Consider the following 27,777-nt stretch of genomic DNA (forward strand, 5'->3'; position numbering starts at 1 on the left):
AATGGAGGACCCTGATGGAAACAAGACGAAAGTCTTTCTCAGGTCTGCATCCTCTTAACAATTGTATGTATTGAGCTGTACTGTACTGTACCCATTCTGCAATCTGTTAATAAACTTTTCAATCAATTCAATCAATCAAGTCACGATGGACTTCATGTGTTGTGAAGTGACTGTGGCACGTAGCGGTACTGCAAGTAAACTCACTCCCCTTAAAAGGCATCCAGACCCATTACTTAGAAGTGAATTCACCTCGTACAGTGGTCTGAGATGTCGCCCGCGGTGATGTTTAAATGTTTAAATGTTGAGCGATTTGCAGTGTCAAATTTCCCTCGGGGTAATAAAAGTATTTCTATTATATTCTAGTCAATCCAGATCTACACTCCTTATCGGTAGATGGCGGTAATGCTCAGTGAAAGTGATGCCAACCGCCAATAAAATAGAAAAGAAGAAGAAGAAGGAGGAGGAGAAGAAGACCAGTTCCGGGGCGGAGCTACTCCTCCTGACGTCATCATACTGCGCCTCGTGTGTGTTTCCACGAGGAAGTCTTTGTTTTTATATCATTAGAGACCATTTATGATACCGTTTTTCCATTTAAACTATATGGGAAATACTCGTTTAGCAACAAAGAACGTTACAATATCGTACAATGGCGGATTTCTCTTCTCTCGGACTGTCAGATTGGCTCATTCAACAATGTAAACAACTCGGGATCAGTAAACCAACTCCCGTCCAGGAACAGTGCGTGCCGGCGATCCTCGAAGGTGGGTTGTTGTTCAAACATAATATCTTCTGGGGTTTAAAGTTCCCAGTTACTGTCAGTGACATGGTTGTGTTCTCTAGTTACTGTCGGTTACAGTGGGTGACAATATTGTCACAAGGAAAGATGAAATTACCTACCTGGGTTCCATCCTAGAGGCTAATCTTTCCTGTGACAAAATGGCATCCAATGTAATAAAAAAAAGTCAACAAACGAACTCTATTCTTGTACCGGATCTCCTCTCTGGTAAACAAGAATACCCTGAAGACTCTGGCTGGAGCACTCATTCAAGGGTACTACGACTATGCTTGCACCTCATTTCAAGTTTCTTTAATAGTTGTCATACAGAAGTACAGAATACTTTTATACAAAATGCTTCTTACTGTTACGCTCCAGAGACTGTGCAAGACAAGATAAGTATGAAATAAAATAACATAGTATAGCATGTAAATTAGAAGTAAAAAAAAAAATGGTACCAAAGCACCTCAAAGGCACTAAAACAAGATTACAAACATCACAAAACAAACTGGTCAGACTACTGCTTGACCTGACTCCTAGAACCCACCTCACCCCTGCCCACTTTGACAACCTAGGATGGCTTAGAGTAGACAACAGAGTACAGCAACTTGCAATGGGCCTGGTCTACAAGATACACTACACGACCAAGGTACCCATGTACATGTCAAAATACTTCCCAAAGGTCAGTGAATACCATGATCACAACACCAGAGGGAGCTCCACAAATCATGTTAAACCCAGATTCGGCTCAAACAAGGGACTAAACACGTTTCGCAATTATGCCACATCAATGTGGAACGCCCTACCCACAGCTTTAAAGGTATGTGAATCACTACCCACTTTTAAAAACACTCAAAGAACACCTACGGGAGACTGCAATTCGAAACTGGCCCCTGTAAATGTCCTAACCCAACCCCCTCCAATGTACAGTAATTTACCTAGTATGGTTTTGTCAATATTCCAATGTACAGTTTTGCTTGTACAGTTGTACAGTGTCCCCCACCCACCCTCCTACCCAACCTCCTCCAATGTACAGTTTTTACGTCAAATGTATACTCTTTTCTGGACTCTTTTTGTATCACAAACAGTACTGTATTTGCAAATCTGGTATGTCATAAATGTATAGATGTAGCAGTACCGTCTACCTGTATGTCATGTATGTCATATATGTTATGATGAATTGAAAATGGGGGACCCTGATGTAAACAAGACGAAAGTCTTTCTCTGGTCTGCATCCCCTTAACAATTGTGTGTATTGAGCCGTACTGTACTGTACCCATTCTGCAATCTGTTAATAAAGTTTTCAATCAATCAATTCAATCAACCTGGTTGTGTTCTCTAGTTACTGTCAGTGACATGTTGTGTTCTCTAGTTACTGTCAGTGACATGTTGTGTTCTCTAGTTACTGTCAGTGACATGTTGTGTTCTCTAGTTACTGTCAGTGACATGTTGTGTTCTCTAGTTACTGTCAGTGACATGGTTGTGTTCTCTAACGCCAGGCCGAGACTGTATGGGCTGTGCCAAGACTGGCAGTGGGAAGACTGCAGCTTTTGTCCTGCCAGTGCTGCAGAAACTGTCCGAGGACCCGTATGGCATCTACTGTCTGGTGCTCACACCCACCAGGTTGGTATGGTTGTTGACTGACAACTAGCTGTACAATCTTTATTTTTGTATTTGCCCTAACATGAAAATGCAAAGAGACACACAGGCATTGGGGACACTTTCCATTGTGTAGCCCCCACATCCTGCTATATGTTGCAAGACGTATATCTTGTAGTGTGTACCTGCTACCCTGTATCAATGAAACTGCCTAAGCTTGCTTCCTGTTGGAAATTGCATGTTTGCATTTGACATATTAGAATGTCTGAATTCAAGTATTCACATACGAAGCGCAGCTTCTTAGAAATGTCTGATTCTGGGTAGTAGCACCCCACCCCCATTATCCTGTTTGTCTCTTTGCATAAAGACTGAGTCCAATCTTCAACCGGGGCTCCTTTCAACTACACCTTGTAAATCAGCTTCACAGTTCGTCTATCATTCTTTCACAGTTCCAACTGGGTCATTGTTAAATACATTTCCACCACAAAGTCTATGTCTTAATAATACAGCAAACGACTAGGGCAGGCCTATATCTCAGTTTCAGTCTGATTTGGAGAACCCCCTTTGGTCCCAAACAATAGATTAATTCACACCTACACAACCCCCACCCCTCTCTGATGCTGCTTAAAGAGCAATTGTCTTCGCCTCTTCTTCAGTGTCTCCTAGCCGACCAGAGGAGAACACTCCTCAGCCAAAGCTCTTTTTAACCCACATGTATTTGTATGAATTGTTTTACTATTAAACCTATTTTGATCAGAAGATCTGTCTACGATATAATCGATGAATCCGTTTTCCACCACCAGTGTATAATACTTTTGTTTCGCAGGGAGTTGGCGTACCAGATTGCTGAACAGTTCCGAGTCTTGGGCAAACCTCTTGGCCTGCGAGACTGCATCATCGTGGGCGGTCTGGGTAACGTACAGCCACACGTGTTATTCCAGTTATTATGTGACGGCCGGCACGCCAACTCTCCTGTGCTGGTAATATTGACGTATTGGTGTCACTCGCAGACATCGTGAGGCAAGCTGCGGAGCTGGCGAAGCAGCCCCACGTGGTGGTGGCCACCCCGGGGAGGCTGGCCGATCACATCCGCAGCACCAGCACCTTCAGCCTGAAGAGGATTCAGTTCCTGGTGAGTGAAGATAGGATAGGTCAGTGGTTCTCAAACTTTTTACACCAAGTACCACCTGAGAACGTAGCTGGCTCTCCAAGTACCACCATATGGCCGACGTCAAAGAGGCAAATGTATTCCTAATAGCATTATTTATTGTTAACTTTTGTCAGACACAGCCACAATGTACAAAGGGGTAGCACTAGAACTAGCAAACTCTTCCACACAACTCATACAATGCAAGGGGCATTGAGAACACAATAACTAACATTCTCACATAGCAAGTGAGAAAATTAAGAACAACTGTATTTCACCAAATGTACTTAATTCTCTCTCTATCTCTCTCGCTCTCTCTCTCTCTCTCACACAGCAAGCAATTGTCCTTCATTCTCTCTCACACTCACGCACACACACAATTATTTTGTTATTAAAAGTAAAATGTTTTCAATATATCAAATGCAAAGTACATTTTTCTGGGGGGGATTATTACAGGCTAGGCATGTGTCAATGATTAGCAACAACACAGATTTTGATGGATTTTTTTGTAATGTCAGATTTAACACCAACTCTTTTCAGAAAAGTGGGAGTATTTCATTTTTTTATCTGACATCTAAAAAAAGAAATGGTGAAGTTGAATAAAAGATTTATGACTGTTTAGACTGCATTACTCTCTGTCACAGTGATCTCCTGGTTGTTCCCCACTTAGGTTATCTAACTATCGCGCCGCCGCAACCAGAAACACTGTCCTGGCCGCGTCTAAGTTCAGTGGCCTGACTGCACAAAAAAAAAATTGTTTGTAAATGTTTTCAAGTACCACCAGCAGTACCACCAAGTACCACTAGTGGTACGCGTACCACAGTTTGAGAACCACTGGGATAGGATGTAGGCATCATAGCAGGGGGGGGGGGGGGGTACAGGTAATAAAATTATAGTACAGTAGAAAAGTTAAAAAGGCAGTGTAAACAATATAACAATATAATTAACTGAGTAGTATACGTATATATGAGCAAGTAGGCCGTGTGACCAAGGTCTGTGTGCTCTATCATGAGGAGCTGCATGCCTCATCAGTTATATTATTATATTATGCATTACAATACATGTGGTTACAATAGATACTAGAATCTGTATATACTATGAGTAAGTATACAGTATACACAGGTGCAGTATATACATATATGTCATGATATACGTCATACCTTTAGGTGGGAGTGAGACACTCAGTGATCAGACATTCCTCCTAGTTCTCAAGTTCTGATGCCAGCGCTCCCTGCCCGCTGTTGTGGAGCCTGATGCTCCCTGCCCGCTGTTGTGGAGCCTGATGCTCCCTGCCCGCTGTTGTGGAGCCTGATGCTCCCTGCCCGCTGTTGTGGAGCCTGATGCCCCCTGCCCACTGTTGTGGAGCCTGATGCCCCCTGCCCACTGTTGTGGAGCCTGATGGCAGCAGTCCCTGCCCGCTGTTGTGGAGCCTGATGCCCCCTGCCCACTGTTGTGGAGCCTGATGCCCCCTGCCCACTGTTGTGGAGCCTGATGCCCCCTGCTGCCCACTGTTGTGGAGCCTGATGCCCCCTGCTGCCCACTGTTGTGGAGCCTGATGCCCCCTCCCCACTGTTGTGGAGCCTGATGCCCCCTGCCCACTGTTGTGGAGCCTGATGCCCCCTGCCCGCTGTTGTGGAGCCTGATGCTCCCTGCCCACTGTTGTGGAGCCTGATGCCCCCTGCCCGCTGTTGTGGAGCCTGATGCCCCCTGCCCGCTGTTGTGGAGCCTGATGCTCCCTGCCCACTGTTGTGGAGCCTGATGCCCCCTGCTGCCCACTGTTGTGGAGCCTGATGCTCCCTGCCCACTGTTGTGGAGCCTGATGCCCCCTGCTGCCCACTGTTGTGGAGCCTGATGCTCCCTGCCCACTGTTGTGGAGCCTGATGCCCCCTGCCCACTGTTGTGGAGCCTGATGCTCCCTGCCCACTGTTGTGGAGCCTGATGCCCCCTGCTGCCCACTGTTGTGGAGCCTGATGCCCCCTGCCCACTGTTGTGGAGCCTGATGCCCCCTGCCCACTGTTGTGGAGCCTGATGGGGGGGGGGGGGGGGGGGGGGGTGTATGAGTCTGACAGTGACTGAAGGGAGGAGTTTATACAGTTTATGTATGTCATGGTTTGACCTAATTACTAATATTTCTGAAGTGTTTCCATCACCTCTGGTCCACATGCTCCAGGTTATATTAACCCTTTCTAGTTGTACTCAAGAGGCCCATCATTGTGTGTCTAACAGACGTCCACACGCACACACTCACTGTAAACATTCACCTTTAACCTTCACTTTAGACACTTTTTAAAACCACACCATATTTGATCTATTCATTACAAAAATATTTGCACTACATCTACCTCATTGTTGTGCTTTGGTTTTGTATTTTGTATAGTTTGTTTTGTCTTTATTCTTTTAACCCTTTCACTGCCACACGACAGAAGGTTAACCCCTTTTTACTATCACACTACCGATGGGTACCGGTCGGTAGAGCTGCCGCGATTACCGCATTACCGCGGTATCGCTGTTACATCACGGCCACCGCAGAGTTAAGCTGAATACCGCATCACCGCTGTTTTTTATAATAATAATAATAAAGTACCCTCCTCTCGTTGGGCTTGCGGCTCTGCAGATATACCCTACTCCTCTATCGAGGTTCCAAGCGACCCTATTGGGTACCAGAAAAGTCACGTGAAACATTGCAGACCACTGATTGGTCAGAAGAGAGACGCGTCACACGTTGGAACGTCCTGCAGTTTTTTACGTCCTGAATGTCAGCCATTGATCAGAGCTCATCACAACACGGCTAATAACGTTAGCTTTAGCTCCCCGCCGGAGTGGACTACCATCGCTCCTCAGGAGTACTAAACGAGACATAATGATTTTACTGTCTGCAACGAATGTTATAATAAAAGCCCTTCGTTCTATACACTTGTCTGATTGAAAACTTTATTAACAGACCGCAGAATGGGACAACTCAGCACGCTCTGAGCAAAGAAAGGAACTGAGATATGAATTGAGTATGGCTTGCCTTGCTATGGTCCGGTAAATACGCTGATGTTAATGAACGTATAACTATATAATGTTAATGCCACAAAACAAATGCCTTTATTATAAAGTAGTAACTTTATAGTAATAATAATAAGAAAGGGTCGGGGGGGTAACCACCCCTGCCCGCGACACCGAGTGAACGGCGCACGACCAGAGGGGAAACTTCGAATCCGTGTTTCACTTTCAATAACTAATGCGTGCTTGCCGAATCCCAAACAATATTCATGCTGCAAAGTCATCCTCTAAAGATAGACATTTAGACTAGAGGCAGGCTATATGCTATAAAGAGTAGACTACTACTAAAAAAAGAAAAAAGCATTCAATTTTTTTTATTTTTTTTGTGTGCGTGCGGTAATAACCGCGGCGGTAGGAAATATTTTGCAAACTTGTGCGGTAAGGAAAACATCAATACCGCGGCAGCTCTACCAGTCGGTAGTGTGATAGTAAAGGGTTAACCGGCTGTCGTGTGGCAGTGAAAGGGTTAACCTTCTGTGTGTATTGTCGCAGTGAAAGGGTTAACCGTTTTGGTAGTGTGGCAGTGAAAGGGTTAACCTTCTGTGTGTATTGTCACAGTGAAAGGGTTAACCGTTTTGGTAGTGTGGCAGTGAAAGGGTTAACCGGCTGTCGTGTGGCAGTGAAAGGGTTAACCTGATGTGTATTGTGGCGGTGAAAGGGTTAACCGTTTGGTAGTGGGGCAGTGAAAGGGTTAACCTTCTCAAGTTTCAAGTTTCTTTAATAGTTGTCAGTACAGAATACTTTTATACAAAATGCTTCTTACTGATTCGCTCCAGAGACTGTGCAAGACAAGATAAGTATGAAATAAAATAGTATAGCATGTAAAATAGAAGTAAAAATAGAGGTCACAGTGTTCAGTATAGACATATGTACAATGTTCGATGCAGAATAGAAGTAACTGAGTTACCATACAATATACAATATACTATGCAATGTACTAATATACAATACTATATAGTGCAAAGCAGAAATGGGATGAGGTACAATTTACAGTAAGGTGTACGAGTTGTAGTGCAAATCCTTTACCAATAAATATAAAGTGTAAAGTGTGTTTAGGTGATCTAAAGTGTGTAAAGTGGGTGCTGCAGTGAGTTGCCCGTTTAAAGTGAGTGTGTGCGTGTGGATGTGTGTGCTGTGTGCATTTGATGGTTGCTGCATAGTGTTTATTGTTCGTTGAGCAGCCTGATGGCCTGGGGATAGAAGCTCCTTCTGAGTCTTTCTGTGCTCGCCTTAAGACTCCGGTATCGCTTGCCTGACCGCAGCAGTTCAAAGAGGCAGTTGTTCGGGTGGCTGGAGTCCTTGATGATTCTCTTAGCCTTCCCCCTGCACCGCTTGTTCTAAATGTTCTGGAGGGTGGGAAGCCCCCCTCCAATTGTGCGTTCGGCTGAACGTGTCACTCTTTGTAGTCTGCTTCGGTCTTGTGCAGTGCTATTCCCAAACCAGGAGGTGATGTTGCCAGTCAGGATGCTCTCGATTGTACATGAGTAGAAGTTCCTAAGGATCTTCTGACTGACTTGGAACTTCCTTAGGCGCCTGAGGAAGTAGAGGCGTTGTCGTGCCTTCTTCACAACACTGTCAATGTGTGTGGTCCATGTCAAGTCCTCGGATATGTGGGCTCCGAGGTACTTGAAACTGTTCACTCTCTCAACCGGTGCCCCGTCGATGTTGAGGGGGCTGTAGTCCTTGACCCCCGACCCCTGAAGTCCACAATCATCTCTTTTGTTTAGCTGACGTTCAGGGAGAGGCAGTTCTCCTGACACCACTGTGACAGATTCTCTACCTCTTCCAGGTAGGCCCTCTCGTCGTTGGCAGAGATCAGGCCCACCACTACTGTGTCATCAGCAAATTTGATGATTGTGTTGTTGTTCCGCTGTGCCACGCAGTCATGTGTGTACAGGGAGTAGAGGAGGGGGCTCAGTGTGTGTGTTGTCGCAGTGAAAGGGTTAACCTTCTGTAGTGTGGCAGTGAAAGGGTTAACCGGCTGTCGTGTGGCAGTGAAAGGGTTAACCTGATGTGTATTGTGGCGGTGAAAGGGTTAACTGTTTGGTAGTGTGGCAGTGAAAGGGTTAACCTTCTGTGTGTGTTGTCACAGTGAAAGGGTTAACCTTCTGTAGTGTGGCAGTGAAAGGGTTAAAGGTCCCCTATTTTATAAATGGCCTTTTCCAGTGGTTTGCATTGTTTCCTAGCAATGTGGGGTTGTACCAACACTGACTAGATGTTTCTTCAGTTCAGCTGAGACACCCCCCCCCCCCCCCCCCCCCCCCCCCCCACTCGCTTGCTGACGTGAAGAGGCGCTGATCTGCCACCCCCCGCCCACCATCAACTGGGATACGTTTACATGATGAGCAAAACGGAGCGAGTGGAAATAATGCGGAAGCGGTTTCGACAGCAGAGACCTTCAGCTGTTCAGCACTTTTTTTTTTGTTAAGAACTCCAAGTTCAAGTTCTTTAATAGTTGTCATACAGAAGTACAGAATACTTTCATACAAAATGCTTCTTACTGTTACGCTCCAGAGACTGTGCTAGACAAGATAGTATCAAATAACATAATAACATAATATAGCATGAATTTAGAAGAAGAAAATGAGGTCACAGTGTTCGGTATAGACATATGTACAATGTTCTGAGTTACCATATAATATACAATACACAATACTATGCAGTGTACTAATGTACAGTACTATCTAGTGCAAAGCAGAAATGGGATGAGGTACAATTTTAGGTACAATTTACAGTAAGGTGTACGAGTTGTAGTGCAATCCTTCATCCATAAATATAAATATAAAGTGTGGGGAGTGGGTGCTACAGTGTGTTTGTTTAAAGTGGGTGTGTGCTATAAGTGTGTGGAGTGGGTGCTACAGTGTGTTTGTTTAAAGTGAGTGTGTGCGTGTGGATGTGTGTGCTATGTATGTGCGTTTGGTGGTTGTTGTTGTGTAGTGTTCATTCATTGTTCGTTTAGCAGCCTGATGGCCTGGGGATAGAAGCTTCTTCTGAGTCTTTCTGTGCTCGCCTTCCTCAAAAGTGTTGGACAGCGCGGCTCCAGAGTGCTTATGAATCCCAGCTTTCCCCCCACGCTGTTTCTGTGTGCAGTGAAAACTTCAATGCTTCTAATAAGCTTTGCAATGCACCCTCGTAACGCTAGCTAGCCAACGAGTCACACACAGAGGAGACGGCAGCTTCACTAGTTAAAAAGGGCGGGGCTCACTCTCTCTCTCTCTCTTGTATCTGCTAGTGCAGTGTAGTCAAATCAATCAAAAATAGCGCATTGCGAGTATGGGCGGCGCCCAGCCAAAAACAGCTTGGACTTTGGCAGGGCAGAAAGTGCTTGATTAAACCAAAGTACTTGATTAAAAATACAAAACAATGAATTTTATTGAAAAAAAAAACCTTACAGATGTGTTCCATAGACTCACAGGAATTGTGTAAAATTGCCCAAATAGTTAGCAATTGTGGACCTTTTAACTTCTTTTTAACTGTATGAAGCACAATCTCAGGAGGCTCATCCAGAACCAAACATCTCACTGTAATGTACCTTTTATGTGACAAATAAAACAGAACCTAAACATGTGTGTGTCTCTCTGTCTCTGTCTCTGTCTCTGTCTCTCTCTCTCTCTCTCTCTCTCTGTCTCTCTCTCTGCCTCTCTCTCTCTGTCTCTCTCTCTCTCTCTCTGTCTGTTTCTCTCTCTCTCTCTCTCTGTCTCTCTCTCTCTGTCTGTCTCTCTGTTTCTCTCTCTCTCTCTCTCTCTCTCTCTCTCTCTCTCTATCTCTCTCTCTCTCTGTCTCTCTCTGTCTCTGTCTCTGTCTCTGTCTCTGTCTCTGTCTCTGTCTCTCTCTCTCTCTCTCTCTGTCTCTGTCTCTGTCTCTCTCTCTCTCTCTCTCTCTCTCTCTCTCTCTCTCTCTCTCTCTCTCTCTCTCTCTCTCTCTCTTTCTCTCTCTCAGATCCTGGACGAGGCGGACCGGCTGTTGGAGCAGGGCTGTACCGACTTCACCAAAGACCTGGAGGTGATTCTGGGGGCGGTGCCGGCCCAGCGCCAGACGCTGCTCTTCAGCGCCACGCTCAACGACACCCTGCAGGAGCTCAAGACCGTCGCCATGAACAAACCCTTCTTCTTCGAGAGCAAGTCTGAGTGAGTGACGCGAGAACAAGCCCTGATGATGCTGTGGCTGTGGAGCGTAGTCTGTTAGCAGCAGGGCTGTGATGATGCTGTGGAGCGTAGTCTGTTAGCAGCAGGGCTGTGATGATGCTGTGGAGCGTAGTCTGTTAGCAGCAGGGCTGTGATGATGCTGTGGAGCGTAGTCTGTTAGCAGCAGGGCTGTGATGATGCTGTGGAGCGTAGTCTGTTAGCAGTAGGGCTGTGATGATGCTGTGGAGCGTAGTCTGTTAGCAGCAGGGCTGTGATGATGCTGTGGAGCGTAGTCTGTTAGCAGCAGGGCTGTGATGATGCTGTGGAGCGTAGTCTGTTAGCAGCAGGGCTGTGATGATGCTGTGGAGCGTAGTCTGTTAGCAGCAGGGCTGTGATGATGCTGTGGAGCGTAGTCTGTTAGCAGCAGGTCTGTGATGATGCTGTGGAGCGTAGTCTGTTAGCAGCAGGGCTGTGATGATGCTGTGGAGCGTAGTCTGTTAGCAGCAGGGCTGTGATGATGCTGTGGAGCGTAGTCTGTTAGCAGCAGGGCTGTGATGATGCTGTGGAGCGTAGTCTGTTAGCAGCAGGGCTGTGATGATGCTGTGGAGCGTAGTCTGTTAGCAGCAGGGCTGTGATGATGCTGTGGAGCGTAGTCTGTTAGCAGCAGGGCTGTGATGATGCTGTGGAGCGTAGTCTGTTAGCAGCAGGGCTGTGATGATGCTGTGGAGCGTAGTCTGTTAGCAGCAGGTCTGTGATGATGCTGTGGAGCGTAGTCTGTTAGCAGCAGGGCTGTGATGATGCTGTGGAGCGTAGTCTGTTATAGGGGTGGGACGATACATCGATCCAGATCGATACATCGATGTAATTATCAACAATCGAATCGGATCGATGCGATGTAATAAGATCGATTCATATCGATACTCTTATTTTGAAAATCCTGTGGCGAGTCTCATATCCGCCCAAGAACAACAGCAGTAGCTCCGTGTGTGTAGATGTTACAGCATAGCATTCTCCCTTTCTGTGTGTGTGTGTGTGCGCGCGTCTTTGGAAAGACCAGATGAGGTCAGAGGAGTTTGATGTTTAAATGTAATTTAAACATAAACAATATAATACATAATAAATGTAGGCCTATACATGATCATGCAACATCAACAAATTGTTGTAGGAACGGTTTGGGAGAGGGAGGTTGTGAGTTTTGAGTTCCAAAAAATGTAGCTTAAAGTTTAAAGCTCAATATATAAAAACGTGGCACTTTACAGTGAACAGGAGGTCTATTTGTATTAAAAACAATAGATTGATTTTCCTTTAAATGTCTGGAAGAGCTCAAAAATACAAATGTCAAATGATATTTTCATTACCTTTTTTTTGTTGATCTAAATGTTACTGATTGTGTTAAATGGGCATATGATATCATCTCATATCGATCGCAGGCACCTGAATCTAATCGTATCGTATTGTATCGTGAGAGACTTTGTGATATCGGCAAATATCGTATCGTTGTCCAAAGAATCGATATCGTATCGTATCATGATGAAACTGGTGATTCCCACCCCTAGTCTGTTAGCAGCAGGGCTGTGATGATGCTGTGGAGCGTAGTCTGTTAGCAGCAGGGCTGTGATGATGCTGTGGAGCGTAGTCTGTTAGCAGCAGGGCTGTGATGATGCTGTGGAGCGTAGTCTGTTAGCAGCAGGGCTGTGATGATGCTGTGGAGCGTAGTCTGTTAGCAGCAGGGCTGTGATGATGCTGTGGAGCGTAGTCTGTTAGCAGTAGGGCTGTGATGATGCTGTGGAGCGTAGTCTGTTAGCAGCAGGGCTGTGATGATGCTGTGGAGCGTAGTCTGTTAGCAGCAGGGCTGTGATGATGCTGTGGAGCGTAGTCTGTTAGCAGTAGGGCTGTGATGATGCTGTGGAGCGTAGTCTGTTAGCAGCAGGGCTGTGATGATGCTGTGGAGCGTAGTCTGTTAGCAGTAGGGCCGTCTTAAATACTTCCAAGCTTCGTTCGATGGGCACGGGATTCCAATATGAAAATAAAATCAGAAAAAAAAAAATCTATATATATTTTTGTGTGCAAAATCAACTCTGCCTCTCTTTGTTAACACTTTGACGACCGCTGGGACCCGTCTAATATGGTGGTAGAGGACCAAGGTTTGTCAACACACCGATGTCTTTTTGTAGAGCTATATCTATACTTTATAGTATTGCTATCTGTCCATTCTCATTGTCACTTGAGTGCATAAACCGTCCCTTCAAAATGGCTTAAAGGGAAAAAAAATCCATCAATAGGTTGTCATTTTATAGCGCCGTGAATATAAGCTTTATCGCAGATTTCGTCTCATATATTTTCTGGAAAGCTAGTTATGGAGTAAAGACCCTAACCCTGTCAAAACAGCAGTCAAAGTGTATATTTTCAGCACTATGTTTGTTTACCAAAGATTTTTTTATTACCAGTGTTATTAGCGAAATTATGATGAATTAGACGGAAACAGGGGGCGAAACTAAAGCCTGCCACCCGCCATTGGCGCTCAGTTTTTACGTTTGCCGCCTCCCACTGAGAGGTCTACCCGCCGTGTGGCGGGCAATCAAATAGTCATGTGAAAACCGAAAATCATGATCCAATTCTTTAGCGGAGTTCTCACTTGCTGTTTCAGCACAGACATGCAGCGCACCGCGCACTGCTGCTCCTACCCCTCCCGCACCTGTTTCTGTATGCTGCATGTAAACAGAGGACAGTCACCGTGATGTTAGTCTAGTCAGAGGGACCTCTGTGAGCTAATGTTAGCTACCGTTACAAAATGACCCAGTCAACTATTCACTTAGTTTAATACATGAGGCATTGTGTAACGTTATCCAGCCGGCTAGCTACTGATAGCTCCCGACATCAACAAATGCTCCAGCAATAGTCCAGTGCATAATACCTCCGTTGGCTAGGTAGCTCACTAGTCACTACGAAATGTCGCAGTAAACTAAATAGTTCACTGAGGCGTTGTCCCAACGCCATCCAGCAGTAGCTACAGATAGCTCCTGACATCAATGTCCTACAACATGCGTATTCGAGTCCCTGGCTTACATCGCATGAGGGCTGCTGAATAGGGTCCAGCTGTAGCGCAGGAGAATCCTTTTGCATGCTGAATGTAGAGTTTAGGGTCCAGCTGCAGCGCCGGAGAATCCTTGCTGGAGTTGGAGGCTACTCGAGTATACACACAGACAGCGAGCTGGCGATGTCTCGCAGATAATACAACTACAAGTATGATTATATAATATATATATTTTATTAAAAAAAATTGTTTTTATATAAAATAATAATAATTATTTTTTTAAGAATAATAAAAAGTAAGAAATATGCTTGGCGGGTAGATTCTTCCCATCTACCCGCCACTGGCCCGTGAGTCAAAAAGTTAATTTCGCTCCCTGGACGGAAATAAAGAAAGCTGTCATCCGTGTGTGTAGTCCTGTGAAAGAAGAGACCCATCCGTGTGTGTAGTCCTGTGAAAGAAGAGACCCATCCGTGTGTGTAGTCCTGTGAAAGAAGAGACCCAGGGTCCTCCGTGTGTGTAGTCCTGTGAAAGAAGAGACCCAGGACCATCCGTGTGTGTAGTCCTGTGAAAGAAGAGACCCAGGGCTTTCGATGGGCTTTTGAATTTGATAAAACAACACTTCCCAGCTCACGCCAGCCCCTGTCAATCATCTGACTTCCTCTTCCAGCATGAACTTATTTTCTTTAGCGCTGTTCTCGGGATCATATCTCACGGGTCGAACAAACCTGAACGTTAGAATGTAGTTAGTTTCTTTACCTTTCTGTGAACGTCTAGATTCAGAACAATAACACGCCTCAATCTGATGAAAGATGGCGGAGCTATTTACTGTGTAACTGTACTTCATGCACACTGTCAGGTAGGGGTGGACGGTATGGTCTAAAATTTATATCACGGTATAATTTGAAGCATAGACGGTAACGGTATATATCACGGTATCAGTGTTTCCGTTAGAATAATTGTTTTTGCCTGATAGGCAGGCTATATAAAGAATGACATCCTCAAGGCATGTAGATTTATAATATTTTAACTTAAAACTAGGCTACTTTTGCGTATAAAGTCATTATATTCCAAATAAAATAAGTCCCGAGTCCGTGCTGCTCCCATTGCAAACAGCCGGGCTGGATGCTGGATTTTGCTAGAAGCATATGTAGCTGCAGAGCCGCAGAGCCAGCGGCGCTTTCAGGTCTGGTCACAGCTTTCAGCCGTTGGGTGGGGGGGCGCTGTTGAGCGGGGCTGACCTGAAAGCGCCGCTGGCTCTGCGGCTCTGCAGCTGCATGCTATTCGCAAATCCACTGCTGGGAGCCGGAGAGTCCTCCCGGCTCCCGCTGCAGCCGTCGTTATCATAACACTACACGCATATCATAATGTTTACAGCAAACTGTAGTTGATCACCAGGTATGTTTTATTAACGTAGAATAATTCATATAAGAAAAACGATAGGGACATCTCTTACCTTTCTCCACTGGTTAAAAATGCCAGGAACTGAAATTGAAACTTGCTGTGCGCCTCGGTGATATGTGTTTATTATGAAATGACAATTGCGTGTTGACACGCCCACTGCGCGAAGCCTGCTAAATAACTTTTGCCAGTTTGCACATATCTATTATCTATGACTAATTCTATCTATTTTTAGGGGCAAATGCGATTGAAATAGTCGCGCTGTGGTTACATGACGTCATTGCTATTTTAGAGCTGCGCTACCGGTTACACGGTATAGTCAAAATCCATACCGTAGAGCAAATTAATACCGTTTATACCGTATACCGTTTATACCGTCCACCCCTACTGTCAGGGGCGCCTGCTGGTACTACATCCAGATTGAACTCTGCCATTGGAAAGAGGAGATTTGGCCCTATCCATATATGTATGACTTGGCCATAATAAGGTCATTTATAGGCCTGATATTCTATATTCATATTTCAAATTGCATGTGTCCGGATAGCATTTTTTTTTTTTTTTACTCTATCTACAAAATAATGTTCACGTCTGGTCAATTCACCGTCAAAGATGAGAAAAATAAAGAAAATGTATATTCTTACAATTGACTCGAGCCTCGTAACAGACACATGCAAATGGACCTTGTAGAAGTGGAGCAATCTTCCATTTACTTGGAATTGGAAATATGGCTAGGGCTTAAGAGGTTAACTACCATAGGCAATCTTGTTGGTAAACTTTGACAAAAGAATTGGCTTATTGTACAGAAACAGAAGCAGCTTTCTTCTTATTAGGAAGAGGATTGCTGAAGCAGTTTCCCCCCTCCCCTGAACAGAGAAGTAAAGGGTCGTTATTAGGAAGAGGATTGCTGAAGCAGTTTCCCCCCTCCCCTGAACAGAGAAGTAAAGGGTCGTTATTAGGAAGAGGATTGCTGAAGCAGTTTCCCCCCCTCCCCTGAACAGAGAAGTAAAGGGTCGTTATTAGGAAGAGGATTGCTGAAGCAGTTTCCCCCCCTCCCCTGAACAGAGAAGTAAAGGGTCGTTATTAGGAAGAGGATTGCTGAAGCAGTTTCCCCCCCTCCCCTGAACAGAGAAGTAAAGGGTCGTTATTAGGAAGAGGATTGCTGAAGCAGTTTCCCCCCCTCCCCTGAACAGAGAAGTAAAGGGTCGTTATTAGGAAGAGGATTGCTGAAGCAGTTTCCCCCCCTCCCCTGAACAGAGAAGTAAAGGGTCGTTATTAGGAAGAGGATTGCTGAAGCAGTTTCCCCCCCTCCCCTGAACAGAGAAGTAAAGGGTCGTTATTAGGAAGAGGATTGCTGAAGCAGTTTCCCCCCCTCCCCTGAACAAAGAAGTAAAGGGTCGTTATTAGGAAGAGGATTGCTGAAGCAGTTTCCCCCCCTCCCCTGAACAGAGAAGTAAAGGGTCGTTATTAGGAAGAGGATTGCTGAAGCAGTTTCCCCCCCTCCCCTGAACAGAGAAGTAAAGGGTCGTTATTAGGAAGAGGATTGCTGAAGCAGTTTCCCCCCTCCCCTGAACAGAGAAGTAAAGGGTTGTTATTAGGAAGAGGATTGCTGAAGCAGTTTCCCCCCTCCCCTGAACAGAGAAGTAAAGGGTCGTTATTAGGAAGAGGATTGCTGAAGCAGTTTCCCCCCTCCCCTGAACAGAGAAGTAAAGGGTCGTTATTAGGAAGAGGATTGCTGAAGCAGTTTCCCCCCCTCCCCTGAACAGAGAAGTAAAGGGTCGTTATTAGGAAGAGGATTGCTGAAGCAGTTTCCCCCCCGCCCCTGAACAGAGAAGTAAAGGGTCGTTATTAGGAAGAGGATTGCTGAAGCAGTTTCCCCCCCTCCCCTGAACAGAGAAGTAAAGGGTCGTTATTAGGAAGAGGATTGCTGAAGCAGTTTCCCCCCCTCCCCTGAACAGAGAAGTAAAGGGTCGTTATTAGGAAGAGGATTGCTGAAGCAGTTTCCCCCCTCCCCTGAACAGAGAAGTAAAGGGTCGTTATTAGGAAGAGGATTGCTGAAGCAGTTTCCCCCCCTCCCCTGAACAGAGAAGTAAAGGGTCGTTAGGAAACTAAACTGCTGCCCCAACCAATCGTGTTGCGACAGCTATCAAGACTTTTAATAATGAACTGTGAAAATCATTATGTCTTTTCCTGTTTTTCGATACTGCTTTGTTTATTTCTTAATTAAATGTGTTTACATCCTGCATGGTTTCAGTTTTGGATTTTCCTCAGTGATCACATCCTAACAGCAGAACCGTGACGCATGCTTTGCACCACACTGGACATTTTAATTTCTTTATTTAACCAGGTAACAAATTCTTATTTACAACGGCAAACTGGCAAACGGCACAGCCTGTTGAGGGGCAGGGGGTCAAAGAAGTAGAGTTAAAACGTCCATGATAGTTTCCTTTAAAGCTGATTTGGAGATGAAAATTGAACATTTAGTAAATTGTTCCAGTCCGTGGGCACGGCAGACTGACAGGATGATTGACCAATGACTGCCATTCCCTCAGGACCCGCACCGTGGAGGAGCTGGACCAGAGGTACATCCTGACGCCAGAGAAGGTGAAGGACGCCTACCTGGTGCACCTGGTCCAGAAGGTCACCGACGAGCACGAGGACTGGTCCATCATGATCTTCACCAACACCTGCAAGTAAGACGCTCTGCCTTCAGGTGTGCCAGGTGTGAGATACCAGGCCAGGTGTGAGATACCAGGCCAGGTGTGAGATACCAGGCCAGGTGTGAGATACCAGGTGAGGTGTGAGATACCAGGTGAGGTGTGTGATACCAGGTGAGGTGTGAGATACCAGGCCAGGTGTGAGATACCAGGTGAGGTGTGAGATACCAGGCCAGGTGTGAGATACCAGGTGAGGTGTGAGATACCAGGCCAGGTGTGAGATACCAGGTGAGGTGTGAGATACCAGGCCAGGTGTGAGATACCAGGTGAGGTGTGAGGTGTGAGATACCAGGTGAGGTGTGAGATACCAGGTGAGGTGTGAGATACCAGGCCAGGTGTGAGATACCAGGTGAGGTGTGAGGTGTGAGATACCAGGTGAGGTGTGAGATACCAGGTGAGGTGAGTGATACCAGGTGAGGTGTGTGATACCAGGCCAGGTGTGAGATACCAGGTGAGGTGTGAGATACCAGGCCAGGTGTGAGATACCAGGTGAGGTGTGAGATACCAGGTGAGGTGTGTGATACCAGGCCAGGTGTGAGATACCAGGTGAGGTGTGAGATACCAGGTGAGGTGTGAGATACCAGGTGAGGTGTGAGATACCAGGTGAGGTGTGTGATACCAGGTGAGGTGTGTGATACCAGGCCAGGTGTGAGATACCAGGTGAGGTGTGTGATACCAGGCCAGGTGTGAGATACCAGGTGAGGTGTGTGATACCAGGTGAGGTGTGTGATACCAGGCCAGGTGTGAGATACCAGGTGAGGTGTGAGATACCAGGTGAGGTGTGTGATACCAGGTGAGGTGTGTGATACCAGGTGAGGTGTGTGATACCAGGTGAGGTGTGTGATACCAGGTGAGGTGTGAGATACCAGGTGAGGTGTGAGATACCAGGTGAGGTGTGAGATACCAGGTGAGGTGTGAGATACCAGGTGAGGTGTGTGATACCAGGCCAGGTGTGAGATACCAGGTGAGGTGTGAGATACCAGGCCAGGTGTGAGATACCAGGTGAGGTGTGAGATACCAGGTGAGGTGTGTGATACCAGGCCAGGTGTGAGATACCAGGTGAGGTGTGTGATACCAGGTGAGGTGTGAGATACCAGGTGAGGTGTGAGATACCAGGTGAGGTGTGAGATACCAGGTGAGGTGTGAGATACCAGGTGAGGTGTGTGATACCAGGTGAGGTGTGTGATACCAGGTGAGGTGTGAGATACCAGGTGAGGTGTGAGATACCAGGCCAGGTGTGAGATACCAGGTGAGGTGTGTGATACCAGGCCAGGTGTGAGATACCAGGTGAGGTGTGAGATACCAGGTGAGGTGTGAGATACCAGGTGAGGTGTGAGATACCAGGTGAGGTGTGAGATACCAGGTGAGGTGTGAGATACCAGGTGAGGTGTGATACCAGGTGAGGTGTGTGATACCAGGTGAGGTGTGAGATACCAGGTGTGGTGTGAGATACCAGGCCAGGTGTGAGATACCAGGTGAGGTGTGTGATACCAGGCCAGGTGTGAGATACCAGGTGAGGTGTGTGATACCAGGTGAGGTGTGAGATACCAGGCCAGGTGTGAGATACCAGGTGAGGTGTGTGATACCAGGTGAGGTGTGTGATACCAGGTGAGGTGTGTGATACCAGGCCAGGTGTGAGATACCAGGTGAGGTGTGTGATACCAGGTGAGGTGTGAGATACCAGGCCAGGTGTGTGATACCAGGTGAGGTGTGTGATACCAGGTGAGGTGTGAGATACCAGGCCAGGTGTGTGATACCAGGTGAGGTGTGTGATACCAGGTGAGGTGTGAGATACCAGGCCAGGTGTGAGATACCAGGTGAGGTGTGTGATACCAGGTGAGGTGTGAGATACCAGGTGAGGTGTGAGATACCAGGCCAGGTGTGAGATACCAGGCCAGGTGTGTGAGATTTTTTTGTTATTTTAACTTCACTGTTTTTGTACTTCCTGTTCCTTGTTTTATTGTTAACCTTGACTTTTAACTGCCTCTTGTTTTTATTTTTATTTTTCTATGATCTGTAAGGTGACCTTGGGTGTCCTGAAAGGCGCCACCAAATAAAATGTATTATTAGATACCAGGCGAGGTATGGAAAAACATCTCAATCAAACCATTTTAAATATCAAATAATTGTTGATTTTGGTTTGTTTCAAATACCTTAAACCTGCAATAATGAAGGTAATGGCTAAATCTTCTTTGACAGTGGCAGCATGCTATAAGGCAGGGGTGGGCAATTATTTTTCCCGGGGGGCCGAATGAGCAACAAAATATGTTGGAGGGCCGGGCCAAAATTCCAAACTCAATTATGCATAATATACATTTTATTTCTATATAAAAAGCAGTAAATGGCATTGTTTTGACCCCTGGTAAGAGTGTATGTTATTATTTGGCAATTAAAAGGTGAGGTTAGCTTTCAAAAATATCATTTATTCAAATAGAATTTATTTCCAAAATGATAAACAAAATGTGAAACATTAATAACAAAGGGCATGTATGAAAAAGTGCTATACAAATAAAGTTATTATTTTGAGTTTCATATACTATTGAAACAAGGATTTTCTTAGCTTTCTAAAGACATCACATCATCTTATAGCCAAAATAAACAAGACATGAAAAGTGTCCCAGTAGCCTTTTTTACTCTACATGCATATATTAAACATTTAATGTTTTCAGAACTGTGCAAAAAAAAGAAAAAAAAGATCAAGTATCCCATTTCACTTGTTATATTTCCACATTTTAGTGTTCTTCAGCTCTTTTTTTTTTCATTCTGTGTGATAAATCCAGTCTCTGTTGAGCTTTAACAAGTCCATCAAAGTCAGGTTGCATGTCTGAGGTGGAGATGCGAAGCACAGCTGCCAGATGTTCATCAGTGAGAGAGGATCTGTACCTGGACTTGGTAAACGTCATGACTGAGAATGTCTGTTCACATATAGGTGGATCCAAAGAGAACCAACATCTTCTGAGCATGTCTCCTCATGTTTGGAAAGTTCTCCTCCTTGAGAGCAGAGTAGAACTCTAGCAGTGATGCTGACTTAAAGTGCTCTTTCAGTAGTGAATCAGACTGCAGGTCAATGAGTTCAAGCTGAACATCAGTGGGTGCACTATCAACACTGCAGGTAAAGGGAGAGGAAACCAGCTGCATTTCATCCTCAACCTTTTTGAAATCTTGAAAACGCCTTGAAAATTCATCATGCAGTGCTCCCAACATGGATGAGTACCTGTGCCGGTGATCAGCTGAGGGTTTGACTTCTTTCAGGGTTTTCATGCGTTTGAGATTGTTGCTGCCTAGTTGCCTTGAAATTAATTGCAACTTTGTCATGAAGGCTTTCACATGGCTATGCATTTCATGAGCAAAAATGCCCTTGCCCTGCAGTTGTGTGTTCAGTAGGGATGGGTACCGTTCACATTTGAACCGATACGGTACCGGTACCTGTGAATCGATACCGGTACCCAACGGTACCTTTTTTCTGTACTTTAGTCTCTAAAAATGTAATCTACCTACCTCAGTTGTGAAAAAAGAAATCCAAACTTCAAATAACCACACTTTCTACCGTTTTCGGCTTGCCCCGACTGCTTTGTTGTTGAATCAAGTCAAATCCTAGGTAAGCGTATATTGTGCGTGTGAACGTTGACAAAGAAAAAAAAAAAAAATTATCATGTAATCTTTCGCGGGCCGGTCAGAATCATGGCCGTACAATGCCCAGGTCTGCTATAAGGTGTAGTTTAGTGGAGGACACCAGGATAAATAATATTTATTCAGCTGTCAGTCACTAGAATAATTTGCAGTTTGATAAAAAGAATATATTGTTCTTTTAATTCTACAGGAATTGTCAAATTCTCACCATGATGCTGCGTGAATTCAACTTCCCGACCATCTGCTTGCATTCAATGATGAAACAGGTGAGTTTCATAATAGATCATTTTAGCACTGTAATAGTATCATAGCACTGTAATAGTATCATATCACTGTAATAGTATCATATCACTGTAATAGTATCTTAGCACTGTAATAGTATCATAGCACTGTAATAGTATCTTAGCACTGTAATAATATCTTAGTACTGTAATAATATCATAGCACTGTAATAATATCATAGCACTGTAATAATATCATAGCACTGTAATAATATCTTAGAATTTCCCCAAGGGGATCAATAAAGGAATATCTTATCTTATCTTATCTTATAATATCATAGCACTGTAATAGTATCTTATCACTGTAATAATATCTTAGCACTGTAATAATATCATAGCACTGTAATAGTATCTTAGCACTGTAATAGTATCATAGCACTGTAATAATATCATAGCACTGTAATAGTATCTTAGCACTGTAACAATATCATAGCACTGTAATAATATCTTATCACTGTAATAGTATCATAGCACTGTAATAATATCATAGCACTGTAATAGTATCTTAGCACTGTAATAGTATCATAGCACTGTAATAATATCATAGCACTGTAATAGTATCTTATCACTGTAATAATATCTTAGCACTGTAATAATATCAGCACTGTAATAATATCATAGCACTGTAATAATATCTTAGCACTGTAATAGTATCATAGCACTGTAATAGTATCATAGCACTGTAATAATATCATAGCACTGTAATAGTATCTTAGCACTGTAATAATATCATAGCACTGTAATAATATCTTAGCACTGTAATAATATCTTAGCACTGTAATAATATCAGCACTGTAATAATATCATAGCACTGTAATAATATCATAGCACTGTAATAGTATCTTAGCACTGTAATAATATCTTAGCACTGTAATAGTATCTTAGCACTGTAATAATATCTTAGCACTGTAATAATATCTTAGCACTGTAATAGTATCATAGCACTGTAATAATATCATAGCACTGTAATAATATCTTAGCACTGTAATAATATCATAGCACTGTAATAATATCATAGCACTGTAATAGTATCTTAGCACTGTAATAATATCTTAGCACTGTAATAATATCTTAGCACTGTAATAATATCAGCACTGTAATAATATCATAGCACTGTAATAATATCATAGCACTGTAATAGTATCTTAGCACTGTAATAATATCTTAGCACTGTAATAATATCTTAGCACTGTAATAATATCATATCACTGTAATAATATCTTAGCACTGTAATAATATCTTAGCACTGTAATAATATCTTAGCACTGTAATAATATCATAGCACTGTAATAATATCATATCACTGTAATAATATCTTAGCACTGTAATAATATCATATCACTGTAATAATATCTTAGCACTGTAATAATATCTTAGCACTGTAATAGTATCATAGCACTGTAATAATATCATAGCACTGTAATAATATCATAGCACTGTAATAATATCATAGCACTGTAATAATATCTTAGCACTGTAATAGTATCATAGCACTGTAATAATATCTTAGCACTGTAATAATATCTTAGCACTGTAATAATATCTTAGCACTGTAATAATATCATAGCACTGTAATAATATCTTAGCACTGTAATAGTATCTTAGCACTGTAATAATATCATAGCACTGTAATAATATCATAGCACTGTAATAATATCTTAGCACTGTAATAGTATCTTAGCACTGTAATAATATCATAGCACTGTAATAATATCATAGCACTGTAATAATATCTTAGCACTGTAATAGTATCATAGCACTGTAATAATATCATAGCACTGTAATAATATCTTAGCACTGTAATAATATCTTAGCACTGTAATAATATCTTAGCACTGTAATAATATCATAGCACTGTAATAATATCTTAGCACTGTAATAATATCTTAGCACTGTAATAGTATCATAGCACTGTAATAATATCATAGCACTGTAATAATATCTTAGCACTGTAATAGTATCATAGCACTGTAATAGTATCTTAGCACTGTAATAATATCTTAGCACTGTAATAATATCATAGCACTGTAATAGTATCATAGCACTGTAATAATATCATAGCACTGTAATAATATCTTAGCACTGTAATAATATCTTATTAGCACTGTAATAATATCTTAGCACTGTAATAATATCTTAGCACTGTAATAATATCATATCACTGTAATAATATCTTAGCACTGTAATAATATCTTAGCACTGTAATAATATCATATCACTGTAATAATATCATAGCACTGTAATAATATCATATCACTGTAATAATATCATAGCACTGTAATAATATCATATCACTGTAATAATATCATAGCACTGTAATAATATCATAGCACTGTAATAATATCTTAGCACTGTAATAATATCATAGCACTGTAATAATATCTTAGCACTGTAATAGTATCATAGCACTGTAATAATATCATAGCACTGTAATAATATCTTAGCACTGTAATAGTATCATAGCACTGTAATAATATCATATCACTGTAATAGTATCTTAGCACTGTAATAATATCATATCACTGTAATAATATCATATCACTGTAATAGTATCTTAGCACTGTAATAATATCATATCACTGTAATAATATCTTAGCACTGTAATAATATCATATCACTGTAATAATATCTTAGCACTGTAATAATATCATAGCACTGTAATAATATCATATCACTGTAATAGTATCTTAGCACTGTAATAATATCATATCACTGTAATAATATCATATCACTGTAATAATATCATATCACTGTAATAGTATCATAGCACTGTAATAATATCTTAGCACTGTAATAATATCATAGCACTGTAATAATATCTTAGCACTGTAATAATATCATATCACTGTAATAATATCATATCACTGTAATAATATCATATCACTGTAATAATATCATAGCACTGTAATAATATCTTAGCACTGTAATAATATCATAGCACTGTAATAATATCATAGCACTGTAATAATATCATAGCACTGTAATAATATCTTAGCACTGTAATAATATCATAGCACTGTAATAATATCTTAGCACTGTAATAATATCATAGCACTGTAATAATATCATATCACTGTAATAGTATCTTAGCACTGTAATAATATCATATCACTGTAATAATATCATATCACTGTAATAATATCATATCACTGTAATAGTATCATAGCACTGTAATAATATCTTAGCACTGTAATAATATCATAGCACTGTAATAATATCTTAGCACTGTAATAATATCATATCACTGTAATAATATCATATCACTGTAATAATATCTTATCACTGTAATAATATCATAGCACTGTAATAATATCATAGCACTGTAATAATATCATAGCACTGTAATAATATCTTAGCACTGTAATAATATCATAGCACTGTAATAGTATCATAGCACTGTAATAATATCATAGCACTGTAATAATATCTTAGCACTGTAATAATATCATAGCACTGTAATAATATCTTAGCACTGTAATAGTATCATAGCACTGTAATAATATCTTAGCACTGTAATAATATCTTAGCACTGTAATAGTATCATAGCACTGTAATAATATCATATCACTGTAATAATATCTTAGCACTGTAATAATATCTTATCACTGTAATAGTATCATAGCACTGTAATAGTATCATATCACTGTAATAATATCTTAGCACTGTAATAATATCTTAGCACTGTAATAGTATCTTAGCACTGTAATAGTATCATAGCACTGTAATAGTATCTTAGCACTGTAATAGTATTATTATTATACTAATACAGTATTATTATTAGTATATTATTAACTCATTAACTATGTAAAGAAAAAAACAGTAGGTAGAAAAACCAGACACATTACATTTGAGATCATTATACACAATGTATTGTACTCTTTTATTACCATATCTAACTTACTGTATAGAAACTTGGGGAAACACATACAAAACAAATCTGAATCCTATTATCTTACAGAAAAAGGCAATAAGGGTTGTGAACAATGTTAGTTATCTCCATCCTACAAACACACTGTTTTTTGAACTAAGGGCATTAAAGTTCCTCGACTTAGTTGACCTTAAAACAGCAGAGATAGTTTTTAAAGCTAGAAGTTATCAACTGCCAAGTAACTTACACATTTTGTTTAAAGAACGAGAGGTGAGGTATAATTTAAGAAGGGCCGTCATACTGGCTCAATTGGCAGAGTCAGCGGGAGGGAAGCCGGTGGGGTGGTATTCTGGTCGTTGTAAACAGCGACTCCTACAGGTTGGTCAGGGCGCCTGCACAGCGGGGAAGGGAGATGGTGAGGGTAGTGTGAGCCTCCCACACGTTACACCTCACCAATGAGAGTCCGTGCTGGAAGGTGAAAAAAAGTGGCTGGCTGTCTCTGCATGTATCGGAGGAAGCATGTGATGGTATCTATCAACCCTCCCTAGATGACCAGTGGGGGGCACATGCGAGCAACAACTAGGAAGGGGAGGGGGGAATTGGCATAACGACTAAATTGGGATGGGAGAAAAACACAGAAAAACAGGAGGAGAAAAGGTGGATACAAAAAAAAGAAGAGCACTCAATTTGAAACAGCCTAGAGCTCGAACCACACTTAAAAGCATGTCTGTCTAGGCGGCCAGGTGGTGCAGTGGGCAAGGCACTCGCCACCAATGCTGGAGACGCTGGGTTCGCTTGTTCGATCCCAGCTCTCCACATTGTTTTCAGTTTGGCTGGTCATCCGTACTAATACAATTGGCAGTATTAGAGGGTGGGAAAGCTGATGGGTGGGTCCTGGGCGTTGTAAACAGAAAAATACTCCTACAGTTCGGTCGGGGCGCCTGCTCAGCGAAGGAAGGATCTGGAGGGAGGTAGTGTGACCTTCCATGCGTTACACTCTCCCAGTGAGAATCTGCGCTGCCAGGCTGGCTGCCGGCTGGCTGCACATGTGTCGGAGGATAGCATGTGACAGTCTCCGGCCTCCCGGACCAACAGTAGGGGGGGTGCGCAACAACCAGGAAGGGGGTTGGGAATTGGCATAACGACTAACAGTGGGATGGGAGAAAAATCGGAAAAAGAGGAGGGGGAAAAAAGATAGTAAAAAAAAAGTATGTCTGTCAGTTAAATGAGTGACAATCTACCGGATGAAATAAAAAACAGCAGGAGTATTTTTAAGTTTAAAAAGATGTTTAAAAACAGGGTTCTAGAATCTTATAGTCAAATGTAACCTACATGTAGAATCTGTTTTCTCTACCATGAAACTCGGGTATTGCAGATTAAGTATTGATTTTCCTATGTTGGCTTATGTTCTTTTCAGGAAAGTTTTTTGTTGATTTTTTTAATTCCCCCCCCCCTCTTTCCGATTTTTCTCCCATCCCACTGTTAGTATATCCCACTGTTAGTATATCCCACTGTTAGTATATCCCACTGTTAGTATATCCCACTGTTAGTATATCCCACTGTTAGTATATCCCACTGTTAGTATATCCCACTGTTAGTATATCCCACTGTTAGTATATCCCACTGTTAGTATATCCCACTGTTAGTATATCCCACTGTTAGTATATCCCACTGTTAGTATATCCCACTGGTTGGATAGAAACCATATCTGGACAAAAGTGGATTAAACTAGATGACAAGATCTCCGGAGTAAATTAAGAAACGGTCTTTCTTCATCCTTTTCAGAAACAACGTTTTGCCAACCTGGCCATGTTCAAGTCCAGCGTCTACAAGATCCTCCAGCGTCTACAAGATCCTCATAGCGACTGACGTGGCGTCCAGGTGAGATGTCAGGACACGTTCATATTCACGTTCATATTCAAGTTCATATTCACGTTCATATTCACGTTCATATTCACGTTCATATTCACGCTCATATTCAAGTTCATATTCACGTTCATATTCACGTTCATATTCACGCTCATATTCAAGTTCATATTCACGTTCATATTCAAGTTCATATTCAAGTTCATATTCACGTTCATATTCACGCTCATATTCAAGTTCATATTCACGTTCATATTCAAGTTCATATTCAAGTTCATACGGCTTCTTTCTCA

The 27,777-nt window shown here is 42.6% G+C and overlaps 1 protein-coding gene across 1 annotated transcript in view; it reads left to right on the forward strand.

Annotated features, from left to right (window-relative positions):
- Positions 1-509: 509 nt before the first annotated feature.
- ddx49 (DEAD (Asp-Glu-Ala-Asp) box polypeptide 49) overlaps positions 510-27,777 on the forward strand; it is a 42,115-nt gene continuing 14,847 nt past the window's right edge. Inside the window, 9 exon segments of the mRNA XM_084310534.1 lie at positions 510-761; positions 2,275-2,398; positions 3,201-3,286; positions 3,385-3,506; positions 10,509-10,696; positions 17,675-17,815; positions 21,660-21,735; positions 27,404-27,448; positions 27,450-27,499. Of these exon segments, the coding sequence (XP_084166660.1) occupies positions 647-761; positions 2,275-2,398; positions 3,201-3,286; positions 3,385-3,506; positions 10,509-10,696; positions 17,675-17,815; positions 21,660-21,735; positions 27,404-27,448; positions 27,450-27,499 (947 nt within the window). The 5' untranslated portion in view covers positions 510-646.

The sequence above is a fragment of the Notolepis coatsorum genome, assembly GCF_963971535.1.
Source record: "Notolepis coatsorum genome assembly, chromosome: 3".
Taxonomy (NCBI): domain Eukaryota; kingdom Metazoa; phylum Chordata; class Actinopteri; order Aulopiformes; family Paralepididae; genus Notolepis; species Notolepis coatsorum.